We start from the raw sequence: 22,111 nt of genomic DNA on the forward strand, positions 1-22,111 counted from the left end.
TTTCCTTTTCTTCTTCTTCTTTTCTTATTTTTCTTTTCTTCTTTTTCTTTCCTTTTTTTTTCATTTTCTTTTTTTCTTTTTCTTTTCCTTTTCTTTTGCTTCTTTTTTATTCCTTCTTATTCTTCTTTTTTATTCGTACTTTTCCTTTTCTCTTTCTTTCTTTTTCTTTTTTTCTTTTTCTTTTCCTTTTCTTTTGCTTCTTTTTTATTCCTTCTTATTCTTCTTTTTTATTCGTACTTTTCCTTTTCTCTTTCTTTCTTTTTCTTTTTTTCTTTTTCTTTTCCTTTTCTTTTGCTTCTTTTTTATTCCTTCTTATTCTTCTTTTTTATTCGTACTTTTCCTTTTCTCTTTCTTTCTTTTTCTTTTTTTCTTTTTCTTTTCCTTTTCTTTTGCTTCTTTTTTATTCCTTCTTATTCTTCTTTTTTATTCGTACTTTTCCTTTTCTCTTTCTTTCTTTTTCTTTTTTTCTTTTTCTTTTCCTTTTCTTTTGCTTCTTTTTTATTCCTTCTTATTCTTCTTTTTTATTCGTACTTTTCCTTTTCTCTTTCTTTCTTTTTCTTTTTTTCTTTTTCTTTTCCTTTTCTTTTGCTTCTTTTTTATTCCTTCTTATTCTTCTTTTTTATTCGTACTTTTCCTTTTCTCTTTCTTTCTTTTTCTTTTTTTCTTTTTCTTTTCCTTTTCTTTTGCTTCTTTTTTATTCCTTCTTATTCTTCTTTTTTATTCGTACTTTTCCTTTTCTCTTTCTTTCTTTTTCTTTTTTTTTTTTTCCATTTTATTCATACTTTTCCTTTTCTCTTTCTTTCTTTTTCTTTTTTTTTTTTTCCACCACTGTGTTTAGGTTTGCTTTTCTGTGTTTGTGTGCATGTGCTGATCCTCTCTGTCGAGTTCGGTCTGCCCCAAAATAGCCGCTCATTTCTGCTTCAGTAGCTGTGAGCCTGCAGCGCGCGTGTGAGCGGTTGCACAACCTCTCCGAGAGCAGCGCCGGCACAAGCAGGGCTTGCAAAGGTGGTGATTCAGCTCCAGCCCCTGGAGATCTGCCCCGGGGAGGGTTAGCAATCTCCCAACACCCCTGCCAGGCGGCAGCTTGGCCACACATGGGTGCACCAGAGAGTCAAAGTTCATTTTGTGGTGCCAAATCTCAAGCTTGGCCAACGTGGCTGGAGTAACAGCAAGGCGTCAGGGTAGGGGATGGGGATGCAGGTTTGGTCACAGCCTCGGTCCAGGTGGGTTGCAAGCCAAATGGGAGACACAGAGCACTGGTTTTGTGGTCTGGAGCACCTAAAGTACATCAGGTCCAGGGAGAGGGAAGGGCATCCTGGAGCATTTACCACCCCCTTGGGAATTTCGGTTGAGCAGAGCAGTCGGGTGCTAGAGAAGTGCTGGTTCAAAAGCAGCAGTGGGACTTAAACATGATGCCACATCTGCAAGGAGTAGTGCTTAAAAGGGATGGCAAGATGCAGGCTGAGCTGGGAGCATCTGGAGGGAGAGCTGAATCCTAGCAATGGGCCCAAATAACTGACACTGAGAAAACTTTATACCTTTTTCCATCAAGAAAGCCTCATCATTTTGAGTCAAATCCCAGGGAGATGTTGCTACAGCAGTTTTCATTTACCACCGTGTGAAACTCAGGCCCAACACTGGCAGGTTTATTTATGACACCTTCTTATTCCACACAAACTCTTTTTTTTTTTCTTGTTGACAGACTGGTTTTTGTGGGTAAGGGGGGTGCTCTAAAAACACCTACACAGGAAACCCTTTGGTGAATCGGCGTCAGACCCTGAGCACAGGTTGTGGTTGGCAGGAAAGCTGGGCTGGTGGAAAGCTTGGCTTTTGGGAGACAAGGGGGTTGACAGCCCCTGTGTGTGTTTGTGGTGGGGTGGTGAGATCCCATCACACCTCCCCCTTCCCAGGCAGGGAAACAGCTGGATTCAATGGTGCCTGTTCCTTCTTTCAGATAACTTTATTGTGGTTGCGCTGTACGATTTTCCTGCCTCAAGTGACCGTGACCTGCAGCTGGTCAAGGGGGAGAAACTCCAAGTCCTCTCCAAGTAAGTGACCTGCTGCCAGAGGGGGGTTCAAAGATGAGCATGGTGAGGATGGAAAAGGAGGAACACTGGGGTCAGATGCCAATTTGTAGCTCACCAGAGATAAGCTTGTGTCTTAGCTTTGCTCCAGAGTGTGACTATGGGTACCCTTTTTTCTCTGCTAGGTGGGGAAGGGGACACTTCCATGGGTTACAGACACTTTTGGGTTGGGTAGTGTTCCTTCCTGGATACCACCGGGACCTTCTTCACTGCCGGTGTGCGTGGGCGCAGAAGCAGCATAAATAACAACAATCACCTAGCTCCTCTTTCGTATTTTGTGCTGATCGTGCTTTTGCAAAGGATGTGGGTTGGGTGTAGTCAGAGGAAAGGACAGAATCAAGCCAGAGAGATGTGTGGTTTCTTTTCACCTTCTTCTCAAACCCACCGGAGAAGAGGTTGACAGTTCATCTGCCCAGTCCATAAGAGGGTAGAGGTGGGCCTGGATGCCCTGGTCATTTGGCCTTGTAGGACTGCTCCATCCTTGACTGCTCTGTGAGGTGGCCTCCAGAGATGACATTTCTCATTCAGATTCCATGTGCTGGGACCCATGGGGCAGGGGAGACTACAGGGTGAGGATTGCTTTAGTCACGGCTGGCGAGAGAAAAAAGCAATGGGGTGTCTGAAGGAAGAAGCAGAAAGGAGGAGCTCTGGTGTCCCTATGCAAGAGATGCAATAAACCCATGGTGACAAAGATTTCCCTCTTCTCACCAGGGGTGCATAGCAGAGGTTTGAGTCTATGGTCACTCTGTTTCCTCTGCATTCATGGAAAGAAACTATCACCTCCGTCAGTCCCTGAGACACCAACAGCCTTCAAGTTGGTGGTGGTCCTAGGAAATCAAGAGGGACCTCTAGAGTGGATTAAGGAGCACTGGCCTATTTACAGTGCTCAAAACCCCAGAAACCTTGCTGTCCCCACAGCTTTAGCTCGTCATGAAGCCTCCTCCAGGCACTCAACGCTTTCTATTCTCCTTGTTTTGCAGCGAGGGGGAGTGGTGGCTGGCAAAATCCCTCACCAGCGGGAGGAAAGGCTACATCCCTAGTAACTTCGTCGCTCAAGTGGACAGTTTGGAAGAGGAAAAGTAAGTGTGAAAGCTCATGCACAGTGAACACTGATGCAGGGCTTTCCTTTCTGAAGGAGCTCAGTCCCTCAACAAGCTACAGGAACAGCTTTACCTGATGGTAGGAAGATGTCGGCGCTGGGCTGGGTGGCAAGTGGTCTTCCATCATCCCCAACAACGCTGCCCAAAAGTCCAGGAGAAGTTTTGAACACCATGAGGGTGTGAAGAGAGGAGGATGAGGTTGCCACAGGGAAAGCAGGCAAAGATTCCAGTCCCATTGATTGCACCCATTGTGGAAAACAAGAACTTTGGGGGAAAGAATATAAAAATTACATTTGCACTGGTAAATTAGCAGTGCAAGGGACCATCCTCTGGCCCTACTGGGCCAGTCCACCCAGACGCATAGTGTTAAACTTCCTCAGCCTCCAAGAGGGTGTCCATATGCAAACAGGGACTGGGGATCACTCAGGAAGGGTGCATTGATCCTGGTCTCAGGTGGGTCAGGGACCACACTAACAATTTGATGGGGCAAACACTGAGTGCCAGTGCCCAGACCCATGGATGGCCTGGCACTGTTTGTTTCATTACCCCAGAAGCAGCCTCTGTGTTTGTGTCCCTGCAAAGAGGATGGCAGGGAAGACTTGAGCCAAAAGAATTTATTATGCCTCTAACACAGGCAGCAGAAGAAATTGTTTCCATGACTTATTCTCCTCCATGTCATCCAGCTGTAAATGATCAGCCCCGCTTGCCGTCTCCTCTTGGAGGGATCTAACCACCATGGAGTTCAGCAGATATTTAACAGCACACAGAAAAGTGGTTGAGACATAAATGCTCTTTGTATCCAAAGGGTGTATTTAAATGGCTGTGGGCACCCTACATTTGGCTTCTAGACCACGTTTCTGCTTTATAGACAGCTTGCCTGGGCACTGCTAAGGGCTCGGTGGCTCACCAGGTGAGGTCCCTGTGTGCCTCAGGGGCTGTGCTCTGGCTGAGCTTTCTCTCCTCTCCCATACAGGGTTATGCACATAACATCTATTCTCTGCTCTGCCTGAATTGCAAGGCTGTGAAACAAGCCCAAAGTGACCAAAATCTGGTGTTAATCTACTAAAAACAGTCTATTACCAGCACTTTCCAGTAGATAAAAAACTATTCGCTGATAAAGACAATCCACAGTTTCAGAGTGTAAGAGTGAAAAAAAAAAACAAAAAGAACTAACTGGAAATAATTTGCCTTTTTTTTTTTTTAAGAGCTTTTCCTTTTCAAACAACAATTTTGCCTTCTCTGTCTCCCAGGTGGTATTTTAAAACTCTGAGCAGAAAAGATGCTGAACGGCTGCTATTGTCTTCTGGTAACAAAGTCGGCTCTTTCCTTGTCCGAGAGAGTGAAACCAGCAAAGGTAAGACCCACAGAGATGGGATTTCTCCTCGTTATCACCACGGCTTGGAAAACCTTTCAGATACGAGCTGCAAAGTTCAGCTGGGCTGGTGTTTCTTGGACCTGGCTGGGCAAAATGATTCTTGCCAGGCTCAGCAGGGCTGCAGAAGCGAAGTGGGGATTTGGAGGGCAAAGATTTGCTGGCGACGCTGTGTAGTTCAGGCTGTGGTAAGGGTGGCTTTTGTCACCGTAGTTTGTGGCAGAGATGCAGGAACACAGATAAGCAGAAAAGACTTTCCAAAACAATGTGTAGGGGATTTCTTTTCCTTTTCTCCCCAGGGAAATGTTACTGCTTCTGGCAAATGGAGATTCTTCTATGCAGTCTTGAAGAATCGTTTCACCTGCTTGCAGCAGAAACTTGCAGAATTTTGGAAAAAAGTCTTTTTGTGTAAAATATGTTTACCAGGGAAACATATTTTTCCCTGGCAGTCTGTAGCAGTGGGAATTGATGCAAACCAGGAATTTCAGAAGGAGACTGATGAATAAGAAGGGTGAACTTCATCCTCTTTCCTTCCCTATGAACACATCTGGCTTTTGAAGACATGTCCCAGTGAAGGTGGAAAGGGCAGAGCATTGTGGTTACTTCTCTTGAGCAGTGGATATAGTTTTTAAACACATGCTTAACTGTGTAATTGCAATTTCTTTGTTCTGTACTTATAATTTTTAGACAGTCTGGAACCTAGTTTAAGTTGTCCCATGGGTATTTCATATTGCTTCTTTCCTACTCTCCTCTCCTTGCATCCTCTGGGCCAGCAGGTGTGTTTACAGCATGGAGGAACTGATGCTCGTGGTGGTTCCATGGTTCTGCTCTGAACCAGCTCCATATGGTAGTTCAGGAAAGTACTTCTATCTTTCTGTGCTTTGGTTCCTTTCCTGTGAAATGGGTACAGGACTCTGCTTACCACATGGGAAAAGATTATTTGTGTCTTACTAATATATCAGTAGAGACTTGGAACATTCATCTGAAGTAATAGGAGACCTTTTTTCCCTTGTCTTGCTTCCCAAATGCTTCTACAAGGCCTGATCCAAACAGATGGAGTGGGAACAGATAAACGGGATCCTCCATTTTGCATCTAGTTCTTTCCTACGGTAGCTTCTCTTTCTTCCTTCCTTTCTTGTCTCTGTTTTCCCCATGCACATGGCAGGTCTCCAAGGCAGTATCTGTCCCTTCCTCCATGGCTACATCATTACCAGTAAATTCAATAGTGCCAGAGTCTGGATGCAGCAGCTGGGTCATCCACACAGTCTCTGAGCAGGTTTTGTCCTGGCGCCAACCAGGCACCATTCCCAACAGTCAATTTGAGAGGAGACACCCTGTCTCAGAGACTGAGAGAGCTTCGTGGTGTGGATGTGACCCCAGGGACAAAAAGCAGGCTCTGGTATGGTCTGCTCCCTGGCTGTGTTGCAGATCTGACCATTTCAGCCACCTCCACCAGCAGGATGTGACAAATAGAGTCAAACTGGAGCCCGGGTCTTGAACTGGTGTGACATCTAGTGTGCTCAGCAGGGCAACAAGATGCTCATCTTCCTGCAGCCCTCTCCCTCAGCCATCAGCAGTGCTCTATTAGCATTATAGCAGCTTACTTTGACTTTCCCCCCTGCCCCATGCCTGGGCTCACCTCCACATATCCCCATTGAGCTGATATCAAGCAGAAGGGCTGCTTTCCGTGGGGATTCACAGTTTTCGGATTTTTTTAGGGAACAGTCAGGTCAGAAAAGGTTGAAGAAACTTGTTTCTAAGCATTTTCCTTCACAAGTAACTTGTTCTGCCTGTGTATTGGTTTCTCCACCGCCTTTGTGGTGCCTTTGAAATGATCCCGCTTGGACTAGTCACCACATGCTGATCTTATGTTCATCCTCTTCCCCTGCCATGGGTGGGATCAGACCTTTCCCTACACTTTCTAGGGACAATTGCCCTCTACTTCTGCTAGCCTTTCTGCAAACAGGGGATTAAATAATTCCTTGCAATTCTCTGGAGTGTCATGGGGTCGAGGTCACACAGGGCTTGGACAGAGGTGGTGAAGTCCTGAGGTTCAAGGAGAAATAACCAAGCTAGACCTGATCTTTAATGCCCTGTCTCTGCTGCCTAGAAGCAGATTTAGCTGGAGGTGTGTGATATTCTGCATCAGCAGATGTGGCATGTTCCACTCCATGGAGGTATCATGTTAGTCCCGAATGGTCAGAGATCAGCTTCTGCTCTCAGATGTTGAGTCTCACCTGTGCCTTTTCTGATATTTAGAGTTCTCTCTTAAAATATGGCTGTTATTCTTTCAAACACCTCATGCTCTGAACCATCCTATGGGATCAACTTCTATCTGAGCACCCTGTGTCTTGGACTTCCTGTGTGGCCATGGTGACACCGTTTGATCTACTTAACCACAGCTTCCTCCTCTCTAAAAAGAAGCAGAAAAGAGAAAGCCCTGCATCTCTAAACATGCCATGAAGCTGAGTTCACCAATGTAAAGCACCCTGTGACGTTTACCAGGGAAACATATTTTTCTCTGGAAGTCTGTAGCAGTGGGAATTGACGCAAACCAGGAATTTCAGAAGGAGACTGATGAATAAGAAGGGTGAACTTCATCCTCTTTCCTTCCCTATGAACACATCTGGCTTTTGAAGACATGTCCCAGTGAAGGTGGAAAGGGCAGAGCATTGTGGTTACTTCTCTTGAGCAGTGGATATAGTTTTTAAACACATGCTTAACTGTGTAATTGCAATTTCTTTGTTCTGTACTTATAATTTTTAGACAGTCTGGAACCTAGTTTAAGTTGTCCCATGGGTATTTCATATTGCTTCTTTCCTACTCTCCTCTCCTTGCATCCTCTGGGCCAGCAGGTGTGTTTACAGCATGGAGGAACTGATGCTCGTGGTGGTTCCATGGTTCTGCTCTGAACCAGCTCCATATGGTAGTTCAGGAAAGTACTTCTATCTTTCTGTGCTTTGGTTCCTTTCCTGTGAAATGGGTACAGGACTCTGCTTACCACATGGGAAAAGATTATTTGTGTCTTACTAATATATCAGTAGAGACTTGGAACATTCATCTGAAGTAATAGGAGACCTTTTTTCCCTTGTCTTGCTTCCCAAATGCTTCTACAAGGCCTGATCCAAACAGATGGAGTGGGAACAGATAAACGGGATCCTCCATTTTGCATCTAGTTCTTTCCTACAGTAGCTTCTCTTTCTTCCTTCCTCTCTTGTCTCTGTTTTCCCCATGCACATGGCAGGTCTCCAAGGCAGTATCTGTCCCTTCCTCCATGGCTACATCATTACCAGTAAATTCAATAGTGCCAGAGTCTGGATGCAGCAGCTGGGTCATCCACACAGTCTCTGAGCAGGTTTTGTCCTGGCGCCAACCAGGCACCATTCCCAACAGTCAATTTGAGAGGAGACACCCTGTCTCAGAGACTGAGAGAGCTTCGTGGTGTGGATGTGACCCCAGGGACAAAAAGCAGGCTCTGGTATGGTCTGCTCCCTGGCTGTGTTGCAGATCTGACCATTTCAGCCACCTCCACCAGCAGGATGTGACAAATAGAGTCAAACTGGAGCCCGGGTCTTGAACTGGTGTGACATCTAGTGTGCTCAGCAGGGCAACAAGATGCTCATCTTCCTGCAGCCCTCTCCCTCAGCCATCAGCAGTGCTCTATTAGCATTATAGCAGCTTACTTTGACTTTCCCCCCTGCCCCATGCCTGGGCTCACCTCCACATATCCCCATTGAGCTGATATCAAGCAGAAGGGCTGCTTTCCGTGGGGATTCACAGTTTTCGGATTTTTTTAGGGAACAGTCAGGTCAGAAAAGGTTGAAGAAACTTGTTTCTAAGCATTTTCCTTCACAAGTAACTTGTTCTGCCTGTGTATTGGTTTCTCCACCGCCTTTGTGGTGCCTTTGAAATGATCCCGCTTGGACTAGTCACCACATGCTGATCTTATGTTCATCCTCTTCCCCTGCCATGGGTGGGATCAGACCTTTCCCTACACTTTCTAGGGACAATTGCCCTCTACTTCTGCTAGCCTTTCTGCAAACAGGGGATTAAATAATTCCTTGCAATTCTCTGGAGTGTCATGGGGTCGAGGTCACACAGGGCTTGGACAGAGGTGGTGAAGTCCTGAGGTTCAAGGAGAAATAACCAAGCTAGACCTGATCTTTAATGCCCTGTCTCTGCTGCCTAGAAGCAGATTTAGCTGGAGGTGTGTGATATTCTGCATCAGCAGATGTGGCATGTTCCACTCCATGGAGGTATCATGTTAGTCCCGAATGGTCAGAGATCAGCTTCTGCTCTCAGATGTTGAGTCTCACCTGTGCCTTTTCTGATATTTAGAGTTCTCTCTTAAAATATGGCTGTTATTCTTTCAAACACCTCATGCTCTGAACCATCCTATGGGATCAACTTCTATCTGAGCACCCTGTGTCTTGGACTTCCTGTGTGGCCATGGTGACACCGTTTGATCTACTTAACCACAGCTTCCTCCTCTCTAAAAAGAAGCAGAAAAGAGAAAGCCCTGCATCTCTAAACATGCCATGAAGCTGAGTTCACCAATGTAAAGCACCCTGTGATCCACCACGAGATGTCCAGAGCGATGCTATGGAATTAACCCTGCCCTTCAAACCCCCCAGGTTCTTCCTATTTTCCTCCTCCATGACACATATTTTCATTTACTTTGCACATCATCAACAACGTCACTACAAGGGTGGTGAGACACTGGAACAACTTGCCCAGAGAAGCTGTGGCTGCCCCATCTCTGGAGGTGTTCAAGGCCAGGGTGGATGGGGCTTTGAGCAACCTGGTCTGGTGGGAGGTGTCCCTGCTCATGGAGGGGGCTGGGAACGAGATGATCTTTAAGGTCTCTTCCAATCGTCCCTCCCCATGAAGGGGGCTGGGAATGAGATGATCTTTAAGGTCTCTTCCAACTATAATAATCCTACAAATCTATGATTTGGCCTTCAGGGCCAAACACTGAGTCAAGCTAAGGGCAGTATGCCCCTAAACTGCATGCCCTGGAGGGTGGTTGCATCCTATGAATCTATGATTTGGCCTTCAGGGCCAAGCACTGCCAAGCTAAGGGCAGTATCCCCCTAAACTGCATGCCCTGGAGGGTGGTTGTCTCATATTGGGTTGTCTCAACCACAGCAGGACACATTCTGCACCCTGCCTAAGAGCAGCGCCTATTCACAGCCCACCCTAAGCAGTGTCTCATTCTGCTAATGGTTAAAGATACTGGAGATCTGCAAACCTGGGGCCTTTGCTTTCAGTCCCCATCTTTCAGAGGCCGTGAAAGGCCTGTTCAGCATCCCAGGAAGATGGATCCTTGTGGGAAGCAGACCAGCAGTGAAATCATCAGCAGAGAGCTAGCCTTGCTGAAGTTGCTGGAAATAAATAAATCTTCCCCCGAAGTAATCATCGTTCTGAAACCTGCAGGAACACAGTCGCACAGCTGTGCCGAGTCACGAACTCCTGGCTTGCAGCAAGAAGGCTGTGTCTCTGCTCCCAGCAGGAGGGACCTCGCAGAACCCAGCTGCTGTTTCCAGCTGAGCTCCTGGGTTTCCCATCGGGAAGGAATTAAGAGCCTGATGAGACCTGCAGGAACAGGAGACGCCACATGTGGTGGGACTCGGCGTGAGATGCAGGCATCAAGATGTAGACATCACACGTGGCAGTTGCCTGAGCTCCCACCGTAACGAGTATCTGGTCAGGTTTGCTACATGGACACATCCTTATGTCTCATATTGGGTTGTCTCAACCACAGCAGGACACATTCTGCACCCTGCCTAAGAGCAGCGCCTATTCACAGCCCACCCTAAGCAGTGTCTCATTCTGCTAATGGTTAAAGATACTGGAGATCTGCAAACCTGGGGCCTTTGCTTTCAGTCCCCATCTTTCAGAGGCCGTGAAAGGCCTGTTCAGCATCCCAGGAAGATGGATCCTTGTGGGAAGCAGACCAGCAGTGAAATCATCAGCAGAGAGCTAGCCTTGCTGAAGTTGCTGGAAATAAATAAATCTTCCCCCGAAGTAATCATCGTTCTGAAACCTGCAGGAACACAGTCGCACAGCTGTGCCGAGTCACGAACTCCTGGCTTGCAGCAAGAAGGCTGTGTCTCTGCTCCCAGCAGGAGGGACCTCGCAGAACCCAGCTGCTGTTTCCAGCTGAGCTCCTGGGTTTCCCATCGGGAAGGAATTAAGAGCCTGATGAGACCTGCAGGAACAGGAGACGCCACATGTGGTGGGACTCGGCGTGAGATGCAGGCATCAAGATGTAGACATCACACGTGGCAGTTGCCTGAGCTCCCACCGTAACGAGTGGGGCTTCATTTGGTCACCAAACCCTGGACATCTTGGAGTCATCTCCAACTGCTCCACTAGAAGGTGTTGTTTTGCACTGTATTTACCAGGCCCATGTAGATGTCCCAGAGCATCTCAAGTGGTAGCAGACACCCATGTTTAGATGGCTGAATCAACCCTAGGTATGATATAAAGTTGAATCCCACTCTTTGCACCTTCTGTTGCTCTTTCCTATCCAAAACTTGCCAGCCTTTGACCTGAGAGCCCTTGTAGGATGGTTTGGGGATCCCAGACCCAGAAGAGGAGGATCTGAAATCCAGAGCTGCCCAGGGCAAGATTTAATCGTGCTCACACTGCTCTGAGATGGTGTTGAGTGCAGGCGTGGACCTCTGCGTGTCAGCCCAGGTCTGTGCTGGGATGAGATGCGGGGTTGTAGGACAGGCGAATGTCCCCTGTGGCTGAGGAGCAAGAACTGCTTTTGGCCATCCTGGCCAAATCAGGGGAGATTAGGAGCCCTGCCATCTGTCTGGCTCCACTTAGCAATTTTCATTTGCTGCTGTCACTGGGAGAAGAGAGAATTGAAGCTTTTCTGCCCTGCTCCTTTGCCTTTTACACTGCAGCTCCCAAGGGGACAGTAGCCAGCCAAGGTGAATGACAGGGAAAGTTCTATCACGTTCACTCCAGCAGACTAAACTCTGACTTGGGGTGAAATCCAGTCATTAGCTCTAATGACAGGACAAACATTACCATTGGTGGTAGGCAGCTGATAGATTGGCCTGAAGGATGCCCAGAGCCCCTGTCACTGCTGCACGTCAGTGGCTTGAAAGATGTAAGAAGGTCTAAAGAGTCAGTAGGGTCTGGAGAGGAGGCCCTGCAGGAGAGCAGGCGTATTGAGGGCAACCACGCTAACGAACAGCCCAGGTCTCTTCTTTTCTGCTGACTGTCAACCCCCATGCACCCTCTTGCACATGTGTTAGTCATTAATTCCTGTGCTTCCTTCTGCAATGCTGTCTGTCGTCAGTGCAGCTGGGTTCGCACCACGTTTGGCTCCTTCCAACAGCAGGCCTTGGGTTGTAAAACGTCCCACACGTACCCGAAGCCACGTCCCAGGCGTGCGAAGCACCCTCTTGGACTTGCGCCACGTAAGCCCAACACTGATGGGCTGCAGCCTGGCCTGCACATTCTTTCAATCACGTTGGAATTAAAATAGCATCACCATCATCCTCAACAACAATATGAAAAAATACTAATTCTTCTTCTCCTTCTTGTTCTTCTTCTTCCTCTTCTTATTCTTCTAATTCTTCTAACGTTTCTAATTCTTCTTCTTATTATTACCATTATCATTATTATTGTTATTGTTGTTATTGTTATTATTAACTTAGTGCCACATAGGTACCACAGAGGAGCCAGAGGAGGTCTGGGGCCAAGCAATAGGCAGCATGAATGTGGCTGATTATAAACTCCAGTAGGACTTGTGGTGAGCACTGTGGACACAAACCTTCACAACACCTCTCTGCACCCAGCAGGGACCAAAGATCACTCCCTGGGAAAGACATCCTTAGCTGTGTGGTGATCTTTGGTCACTGAGACATGGATGGCAGAACTGAGCCATTCCTTTGCCCTTCCCTTGAGTTTTTTGTTGCCCTGTTGAATATGCTTCAGGGATGTCCTCAGATGTTCAGTGACAGGACTCATAGAGCCAGTGTGTTTTGTGCCTGACACTCATGGCAAAAGAAAGAGTCTCAGAAGAGCATTCTCTGTTGAGAAGGATCCCACCATACTGAGGTTCTGTGCTTCCAGTATTTGCATTTAAACCAGCAGGTCTTCCATGAACATTATAGAGTCATAAAATCATATAGGTTGGAAAAGACCTTTAATATCGTCAAGTCCAACCCTTAACCTAGCACTGCCAAGTCCACCACCCTGTCCTTATTTAACTATGCCCTAACTGGACACTGTTTGGAACAAATAATTTCACCTGGGACTTGCTCTTTAGGAAATGTGCTGATCACCCTCCCATGAAGGGCATCCACACAGGGAGAGTATCTGGTCAGGTTTGCTACATGGACACATCCTTAGTTGTACAACAAGGCTGATTGACTTTGTTGCATGGAAAACAAAGCTCTGGGATATTTTGTCCCTTTAGGCTATAGTTAAGTTCTTACTTTCTGATAACTTTACTTTTTTCTCCTGTTTCCCACCTCGTGTTACTGAGGAGCACTGCGGGGAGCACTGATCAAACCCCAGGGGATTTCAGTAGACCCCCAAAGTGGAGAGTGTACAACCATCCTGCTGTTCTATTATGTTTTTTGATTGAGGGTTTCATGCATTCTTAGGTGTCCATGCAGGAAATAAAACGCTGAGGCAGTTGTTAGCAAATATTCTTCAACATGCCCAAGGTGCTCTAGTGTAAAAAGGCTCTTGTATCTGACTCCCAACCTCACCATAGAAGGAGAAACCTAAAATGTGCAAAGGCATCGATTGCAGAGGGAATCAGGAAATCAGAAAACATTGTGGTTCCCGAGTGAGAAGTTCACAGCCTCATTGGTGGCTGGCTTTGGTGACAGCACCCTAACACAGGGTTATGGAGCTCCTATCCCTCCAGCTTTTGCTTCTGTTCTCACCTTTACTGATATATGTCACCAGACCTCAGAGTCTGGTCTCTGCAGAAAGCGAGTCCCCCCAAAACGACTGCTAGCACTTAGAAAAACCTCAGAGTCTCCCAAATTCTGTTTGTAAAAACTTATAATCACTGCAACCCAGCAAATATGCACAGAGGTGGGTTTCTTTTGTCACTTTTTAAGAATGCAAATGGTTTCCAGCCCCAGCGTAGGGGAACTGCTGGTGCTGCGATGGAGAAACACCAGCCAGTGAGTGTTAGATGTTGGTAAACTCCCCTGGCGTGTGGGATTTGGGGTTTCAGAGTCACTGTGGAAGGCCTCACTTCTGCTTATGATCCTACATGACAGATTCATGCTTTTTTAACATATATAGCTCTGCCTTTTCGAGCATTAAAAAAGGGCAGCCTATCAACCCGGGTGACGTATTAGACTTTTCACAGCCCAGCAGGCTTGTAACAATTTACTCCAGAAATGTGATCCAGACAAAAGGGGGGAAAAGAAAAAATTCTAAGCTGTATTGAAATTTACACTGACATAGGCTGGAAGTTGCTGCTCTGTAGCAACATCTAGTGATGTTTTTGTGCACAAAACAACCAACCCCACGGTTTAGATTACAAACCCACTATAAAGAGACAACAGCAGGTTGGAGCAGTAGATCGTTGAGTAGCTCCCTTGAGGTCAAAAGACACCTGAATCTAGATGTGAATCTAGATTTTGTTTAGTCACAGTCACATGATCAAGACAATTCTCCTGACGCCCCCCTTCTGTACTCCCAGCTGGACCACTGACCTTGGTACAAGGGTTATAGGGGATAACAGGGATGTGGACCTTGGATAATCCTGAGAAGGGATACATATCTCTCGGCTTTATCTCTCCCACTAACTGAAATTCTGGTAGTTCTGGTGGGGTGGTTTAGCTTCTTGTCCGTCCTGACTTTGTACAAACTGGTGAGGCTGTTCTCATTTGTCTTGTCCAGATGAGGTGGTGGGATTGAGAGAGCTCAGATGGGTGATGTAGACCGGTGAGAAGACCTTCATGACCTAAGGAGTGTCTGATTGCTCTGGCTGGAGATGTGCTATTGATTGCCATATTGCTTCCTTGGGGCTGTTGGCCATGGTATAGGCAGGTCTTACTCAACCAAGCCTTGAAAAGCCCAGTTAAGCTCTGATGAACCTTTGACATCTCCACTCCTCTTAGAGAGAGGGAAATTTGTAGCTTTGCAGCCTCATGGTACTTGCCCTGTGAAGGCATCAGAAGGGCTGGGAGAGGTGTCTGAAGCCACTGGCAAAGAGTCCTTGTCTGTCCTCAAAGCTCCCTCTTCTGCTCATTTTCCAGGTGCCTATTCCTTGTCTGTGAGAGACAGCGATGCTGCTCACGGGGACATCATCAAACACTACAGGATCCGGTCCTTAGATGGCGGGGGGTATTACATCTCCCCCAGGATGACTTTCTCCAGCCTGCCAGAGCTAATACATCATTACAGCCGTAAGTTGTTTGCCTTCCTTTATGGGTTTGTCTCCTGGCAGAAGGTGGGCATGTAGACAGAGGGAGGACAGGCTTACTGGCCACCACCATCACTCCAACCTCTCTCATGGGCAAGGTGTGCTTCTCCAAGCAGAACTTGGGCACCATGTCCTATCTTTCATCCTAGGACATTGTGAAGGTGCTGGGGCCAAGCAATAGGGAGCGTGAGTGTGGCTGATTATAAACTCCAGTAGGACTTGTGGTGAGCACTGTGGACACAAACCTTCACAACACCTCTCTGCACCCAGCAGGGACCAAAGATCACTCCCTGGGAAAGACATCCTTAGCTGTGTGGTGATCTTTGGTCACTGAGACATGGATGGCAGAACTGAGCCATTCCTTTGCCCTTCCCTTGAGTTTTTTGTTGCCCTGTTGAATATGCTTCAGGGATGTCCTCAGATGTTCAGTGACAGGACTCATAGAGCCAGTGTGTTTTGTGCCTGACACTCATGGCAAAAGAAAGAGTCTCAGAAGAGCATTCTCTGTTGAGAAGGATCCCACCATACTGAGGTTCTGTGCTTCCAGTATTTGCATTTAAACCAGCAGGTCTTCCATGAACATTATAGAGTCATAAAATCATATAGGTTGGAAAAGACCTTTAATATCGTCAAGTCCAACCCTTAACCTAGCACTGCCAAGTCCACCACCCTGTCCTTATTTAACTATGCCCTAACTGGACACTGTTTGGAACAAATAATTTCACCTGGGACTTGCTCTTTAGGAAATGTGCTGATCACCCTCCCATGAAGGGCATCCACACAGGGAGAGTGGTCAGGTTTGCTACATGGACACATCCTTAGTCGTGCAACAAGGCTGATTGACTGGTTGCATGGAAAACAAAGCTCTGGGATATTTTGTCCCTTTAGGCTATAGTTAAGTTCTTACTTTCTGATAACTTTACTTTTTTCTCCTGTTTCCCACCTCGTGTTACTGAGGAGCACTGCGGGGAGCACTGATCAAACCCCAGGGGATTTCAGTAGACCCCCAAAGTGGAGAGTGTACAACCATCCTGCTGTTCTATTATGTTTTTTGATTGAGGGTTTCATGCATTCTTAGGTGTCCATGCAGGAAATAAAACGCTGAGGCAGTTGTTAGCAAATATTCTTCAACATGCCCAAGGTGCTCTAGTGTAAAAAGGCTCTTGTATCTGACTCCCAACCTCACCATAGAAGGAGAAACCTAAAATGTGCAAAGGCATCGATTGCAGAGGGAATCAGGAAATCAGAAAACATTGTGGTTCCCGAGTGAGAAGTTCACAGCCTCATTGGTGGCTGGCTTTGGTGACAGCACCCTAACACAGGGTTATGGAGCTCCTATCCCTCCAGCTTTTGCTTCTGTTCTCACCTTTACTGATATATGTCACCAGACCTCAGAGTCTGGTCTCTGCAGAAAGCGAGTCCCCCCAAAACGACTGCTAGCACTTAGAAAAACCTCAGAGTCTCCCAAATTCTGTTTGTAAAAACTTATAATCACTGCAACCCAGCAAATATGCACAGAGGTGGGTTTCTTTTGTCACTTTTTAAGAATGCAAATGGTTTCCAGCCCCAGCGTAGGGGAACTGCTGGTGCTGCGATGGAGAAACACCAGCCAGTGAGTGTTAGATGTTGGTAAACTCCCCTGGCGTGTGGGATTTGGGGTTTCAGAGTCACTGTGGAAGGCCTCACTTCTGCTTATGATCCTACATGACAGATTCATGCTTTTTTAACATATATAGCTCTGCCTTTTCGAGCATTAAAAAAGGGCAGCCTATCAACCCGGGTGACGTATTAGACTTTTCACAGCCCAGCAGGCTTGTAACAATTTACTCCAGAAATGTGATCCAGACAAAAGGGGGGAAAAGAAAAAATTCTAAGCTGTATTGAAATTTACACTGACATAGGCTGGAAGTTGCTGCTCTGTAGCAACATCTAGTGATGTTTTTGTGCACAAAACAACCAACCCCACGGTTTAGATTACAAACCCACTATAAAGAGACAACAGCAGGTTGGAGCAGTAGATCGTTGAGTAGCTCCCTTGAGGTCAAAAGACACCTGAATCTAGATGTGAATCTAGATTTGGTTTAGTCATAGTCACAGGTTTATGGCTGATCAAGACAATTCGCCTGACCCCCACCTTCTGTACTCCCAGCTGAACCACTGACCTTGGTACAAGGGTTATAGGGGATAACAGGGATGTGGACCTTGGATAATCCTGAGAAGGGATACATATCTCTCGGCTTTATCTCTCCCACTAACTGAAATTCTGGTAGTTCTGGTGGGGTGGTTTAGCTTCTTGTCCGTCCTGACTTTGTACAAACTGGTGAGGCTGTTCTCATTTGTCTTGTCCAGATGAGGTGGTGGGATTGAGAGAGCTCAGATGGGTGATGTAGACCGGTGAGAAGACCTTCATGACCTAAGGAGTGTCTGATTGCTCTGGCTGGAGATGTGCTATTGATTGCCATATTGCTTCCTTGGGGCTGTTGGCCATGGTATAGGCAGGTTTTACTCAACCAAGCCTTGAAAAGCCCAGTTAAGCTCTGATGAACCTTTGACATCTCCACTCCTCTTAGAGAGAGGGAAATTTGTAGCTTTGCAGCCTCATGGTACTTGCCCTGTGAAGGCATCAGAAGGGCTGGGAGAGGTGTCTGAAGCCACTGGCAAAGAGTCCTTGTCTGTCCTCAAAGCTCCCTCTTCTGCTCATTTTCCAGGTGCCTATTCCTTGTCTGTGAGAGACAGCGATGCTGCTCACGGGGACATCATCAAACACTACAGGATCCGGTCCTTAGATGGCGGGGGGTATTACATCTCCCCCAGGATGACTTTCTCCAGCCTGCCAGAGCTAATACATCATTACAGCCGTAAGTTGTTTGCCTTCCTTTATGGGTTTGTCTCCTGGCAGAAGGTGGGCATGTAGACAGAGGGAGGACAGGCTTACTGGCCACCACCATCACTCCAACCTCTCTCATGGGCAAGGTGTGCTTCTCCAAGCAGAACTTGGGCACCATGTCCTATCTTTCATCCTAGGACATTGTGAAGGTGAGCTCTGCTCACAGCTCTATAACCAGGGAAGGTCCTCCATCCTTGTCTGTGAGAGACAGTGATGCTGCTCACGGGGACATCATCAAACACTACAGGATCCGGTCCTTAGATGGCGGGGGGTATTACATCTCCCCCAGGATGACTTTCTCCAGCCTGCCAGAGCTAATACATCATTACAGCCGTAAGTTGTTTGCCTTCCTTTATGGGTTTGTCTCCTGGCAAAAGGGGGGTATGGAGACAGAGGGAGGACAGGCTTACTGGCCACCACCATCACTCCAACCTCTCTCATGGGCAAGGTGTGCTTCTCCAAGCAGAACTTGGGCACCATGTCCTATCTTTCATCCTAGGACATTGTGAAGGTGAGCTCTGCTCACAGCTCTATAACCAGGGAAGGTCCTCCATAAGGAAAGGAGAGATATGAATGTTGAAGGGATGCTTGGGAAGCAGGTTTTGGACTTGTGGGGCAGGAAAACTTTCTCATCTATGACTCCTTTTGAGCTTTGTCCTTTCACTGAGTCTATTTTGGGTGCTTGATCCCCGCAGCTGAAACATTTGTGTGGTTGTGGAGGTTTCCCATGGGTTGACAACCTTTTCCTGGCACGTGTAGATGGAGGAGGAGGAGGTTAGCTCTGCCACCCCATTGAACTGTCCTGTGCTTCGTTCTCACACAGAGAAAGGGGATGGCCTCTGCCAGCGGCTCACGGTACCCTGCATATCCCTGGTTCCCCAGAGACCCTGGGCACAGGATGAATGGGAGATCCCTCGGGAGTCTTTGAAGCTTGTGAAGAAACTTGGCAGTGGGCAGTTTGGGGAAGTGTGGATGGGTAAGTATAATTCCCCCCTCTGCTCCAGAAATAGTGTCACCTGGGTGACTTTATCCCACTTTTTCTGCTTCCCTGTTCCACTTTATGACCCAGATCTGAATCCTTTATGCCTTCCTGTCCACTGCTAATCAGCAGGAGAGGAAATGGGGTGAGCTCAGCTTCCTTTGCTGTCCTCTTTGTGGTTACTTGTTGTTTTGGAAATTGCCATTGTGGACAGGACCAGACTGAGTCGACATCCTGACTGCAGCATCCTGGCTCTTTTGATGGTATTTGGGTTGTTCGAGAACCCAGCTGGTGGGAGGTCCCAGGGGTTTCACCCAGAAAAACTCTTGCAAGGCTGGGAGTACTGCATGAGGATGGGGGTCATCATATGGGTGCCCACCACCCAGAGCAGGAATGATCCCAGATGAAGCCCCATGGGTTGACAGTTGTGCTGTGTTTCTGCCTTCTCCTCTTACACCAACTGGTTTCCCAGAGTCCACTGGCACCGAGATTTTCTCCTCTTACACCAACTGGTTTCCCAGAGTCCACTGGCACTGAGATTTTCCATTTATTTCTTGTTGGGAGATTGAGAGTTGCTGCTGTGTTTTTTCTGCTCCTTCATCCACAAGCTCTTCTGCTCTTTATTGCATGGCTTGATAGAGCCTGTAGAGAGGCCAAAATTTCTCAATGCATCCTTATCTCTCTGCAGGCTACTACAAGAACAACATCAAGGTGGCTGTGAAGACCATGAAGGAGGGCAGCATGGATCCTGATGCCTTCTTGGCAGAGGCAAACTTGATGAAGAGGCTCCAGCATAACAAACTGGTCCGGCTGTATGCAGTAGTCACAAAGCAGCCTATCTACATCGTGACAGAGTACATGGCCAATGGTAAAGAGCCTCATTGGATGTTTTGTTGGGTTTCTGCAAAATTAGGTCAACGAGATGGCGGCTGCTCCCATCATAATGGGGGTGGAGAGGAGGCCACTGTACCAAATCTGTAAGCAAAAGGACTAAATGATCCACAAGTTTGTTTCTAGTACTGGAACGGACCTTCTGGGTGATTAAATTCTGCCTCTTGTGGTTTCATATTTCATAAGATACTTCACAACATGGTGATGCTTCATTAGAAGAGTATTTAAAGTTCTCACCTCCACTGTCCCTACTGGAATTTTGTTTCAGCTTTTTACACCCCTCATGGTGAAATTGTTCTTTATTTTGCCCCTCTTCTCCATAAGTCTTTGAGCAATGAATGCCCAGCAGTTTGCAAAAAGTCTGTGTGAAATAGAGCCCCAAAAAAAGGACTGTGTTTGGGAATTTTCCTAATGGAAGATGCTCCAGCCAACACCCATTGTGGTTTCTCGGATTTTCTCAAGGATGCAGGCAGATCTGTTGCACATATTCCGAGAAACACCGGGGAAAACAAGCATATAGGCTTATAGAGGAGTGTTACAGAAATCTCTCCTCTTTTACAGGGTGTTTGCTGGATTATTTGAAGACAGAAGAAGGAAGCCAGCTGAATCTCCCCAAACTCATTGATATGTCTGCTCAGGTGAGTGAACACCCCCCTGGGAAACAGGCTCGAGACCGTGATTTGTTATTGCCTCGGTGAAATGCTGGCGAGTCTGAATTCTGTCAGAGCGTTGATTTTGTGGAGAAGAACAGCACCTCCTGGTGTGCTCTCTCAGGGTTTCTCTCTCAGCCCTCTCGTGTTGATGTGCATGTCAGCTCAGCAATGCTCTGCTGGCCTCAGGACAGCCTCTGGGGGACTTAGTGCCATGCTAGAGAGCTGGGGTTTGGTTTTTGGGTTTTTGGGTATGTTCTGTTTTGTTTTATTTTGGTGGTTTTGTGCTTTTTTTTTTTTCTGGATTGCTGAGCAGAAAATAATTTTGCGTCTCTTTTTACCAAAAAGAGAGAAAAAGCTCAATGAAGAGGCTTTCAGCGTAGAGACGTGCTGGCTTTCAGCAGTTCTTCCCTTCTCGTGATTAGGCTTAAAGGGTGTTCTGACCCTCAAATTCGTGAATATTGCTCCCTATGAGAACAAACTTTTCCCTCTGCATGGTTGTTTCCTTCTAAGCATCCCTGGGCTGTAAATGTTAGTAGTTGCAGCTGCACCATAATGTTTTAGTCCAGAAATGAATCTAAATTCAAATGGGTCAAAATTGGGTAAATCAAGAACCGGCACGGCAGCATCTTGGCAAGAATTTTTACATGAAGGATGAGGTTAGCAAAATCATTCCGCTTTGGTCCAGGCCAGCTGTTGACAGAGTTTGGCTCACCCAGAGCAGAATTAGGCTAATTTTGGAAATATTGGAATACCAGATTGGGAGAAGAGCTTGGAGAAGAGAAGGCTCCAGGGAGACTTTAAAGCAGCCTTCCAGTACCTAAAGGGGGCCTACAGGAGAGATGGAGAGGGGCTCTTGATCAAGGAGGAGAGCCATAGGATGAGGCAGAATGGTTTGACACTGAAAGAGCGGAGATTGAGATATTAGGAAGAAATTCTCTGCTGTGAAGGTGGTGACACCCTGACCCAGGTTGCCCAGAGAAGCTGTGGCTGCCCTGTCTCTGGAGGGGTTCAAGGGAAGGTTGGAGGGGGTTTGGAGCAACCTGGTCTGGTGGGAGGTGTCCCTGCCCATGGTGGGGGTGGTTGGAACTGGATGATCTTGAAGGTCCCTTCCAACCCAAACCATTCTATGATTCTGTGATTCTATGATTATCAAACGCAGATCAAACCCCCACACCCTACCAACACCATAACCCACACAAGCCACCCTCAGGACCTCAGATAAGAAGGATTTTTCGTATCCCTCAAGTCATGGGCGTTGATCGGAAGGACAGCTTTCATCCCTCCTACCACCCAGGGCAGGGATTCAAACACGGCAGCTCCCAGAGGAGGAGGAGGAAGAAAAGGGCAGTCTCTCGAGCTATTTTGCTATCTGTTCATCTGCGGTGTTGGGATGACATCACAGCCCAACAGGCACCCAACCCTCTCGAGCGCAATTTTGGATCCAATAGCATCCATCGGAGTTAAAATTAGAAAACTCTGGGCCGATGTGCTTGATCCTGTGGTCAGTCTCGGGGGTACATGCTCCAAAGCACGCTGGGCTGGGACGGGCCCACTGCCGGGTACTATCTCATTAACATCAGGACAGGAAATTACATCAATTCTTCCATTTTCCACTGCAGCAAACAGCACTTGCGCTGAAGGGGTGTTGACACAGGTTAGAAATGCAGCATTGGAAAGTATGTGTTAGTATCCTGTTTGAAACCACATGTAAGTCGAGATGCTGAT

At 47.1% G+C, this 22,111-nt stretch overlaps 1 protein-coding gene across 1 annotated transcript in view; it reads left to right on the forward strand.

Moving 5' to 3' along the window:
• Window positions 1-22,111, forward strand: part of BLK (BLK proto-oncogene, Src family tyrosine kinase) — a 51,923-nt gene that overhangs the window by 24,702 nt on the left and 5,110 nt on the right. Inside the window, exons 4-10 of the mRNA XM_014948380.1 lie at window positions 1,955-2,048; window positions 3,065-3,163; window positions 4,435-4,538; window positions 14,810-14,959; window positions 18,687-18,839; window positions 19,531-19,710; window positions 20,295-20,371. Of these exons, the coding sequence (XP_014803866.1) occupies window positions 1,955-2,048; window positions 3,065-3,163; window positions 4,435-4,538; window positions 14,810-14,959; window positions 18,687-18,839; window positions 19,531-19,710; window positions 20,295-20,371 (857 nt within the window). The remainder of the gene's footprint in view (window positions 1-1,954; window positions 2,049-3,064; window positions 3,164-4,434; window positions 4,539-14,809; window positions 14,960-18,686; window positions 18,840-19,530; window positions 19,711-20,294; window positions 20,372-22,111) is intronic.

This window comes from Calidris pugnax, unplaced genomic scaffold, assembly GCF_001431845.1.
Source record: "Calidris pugnax isolate Ruff unplaced genomic scaffold, ASM143184v1 scaffold140, whole genome shotgun sequence".
Classification (NCBI taxonomy): Eukaryota; Metazoa; Chordata; class Aves; order Charadriiformes; family Scolopacidae; genus Calidris; species Calidris pugnax.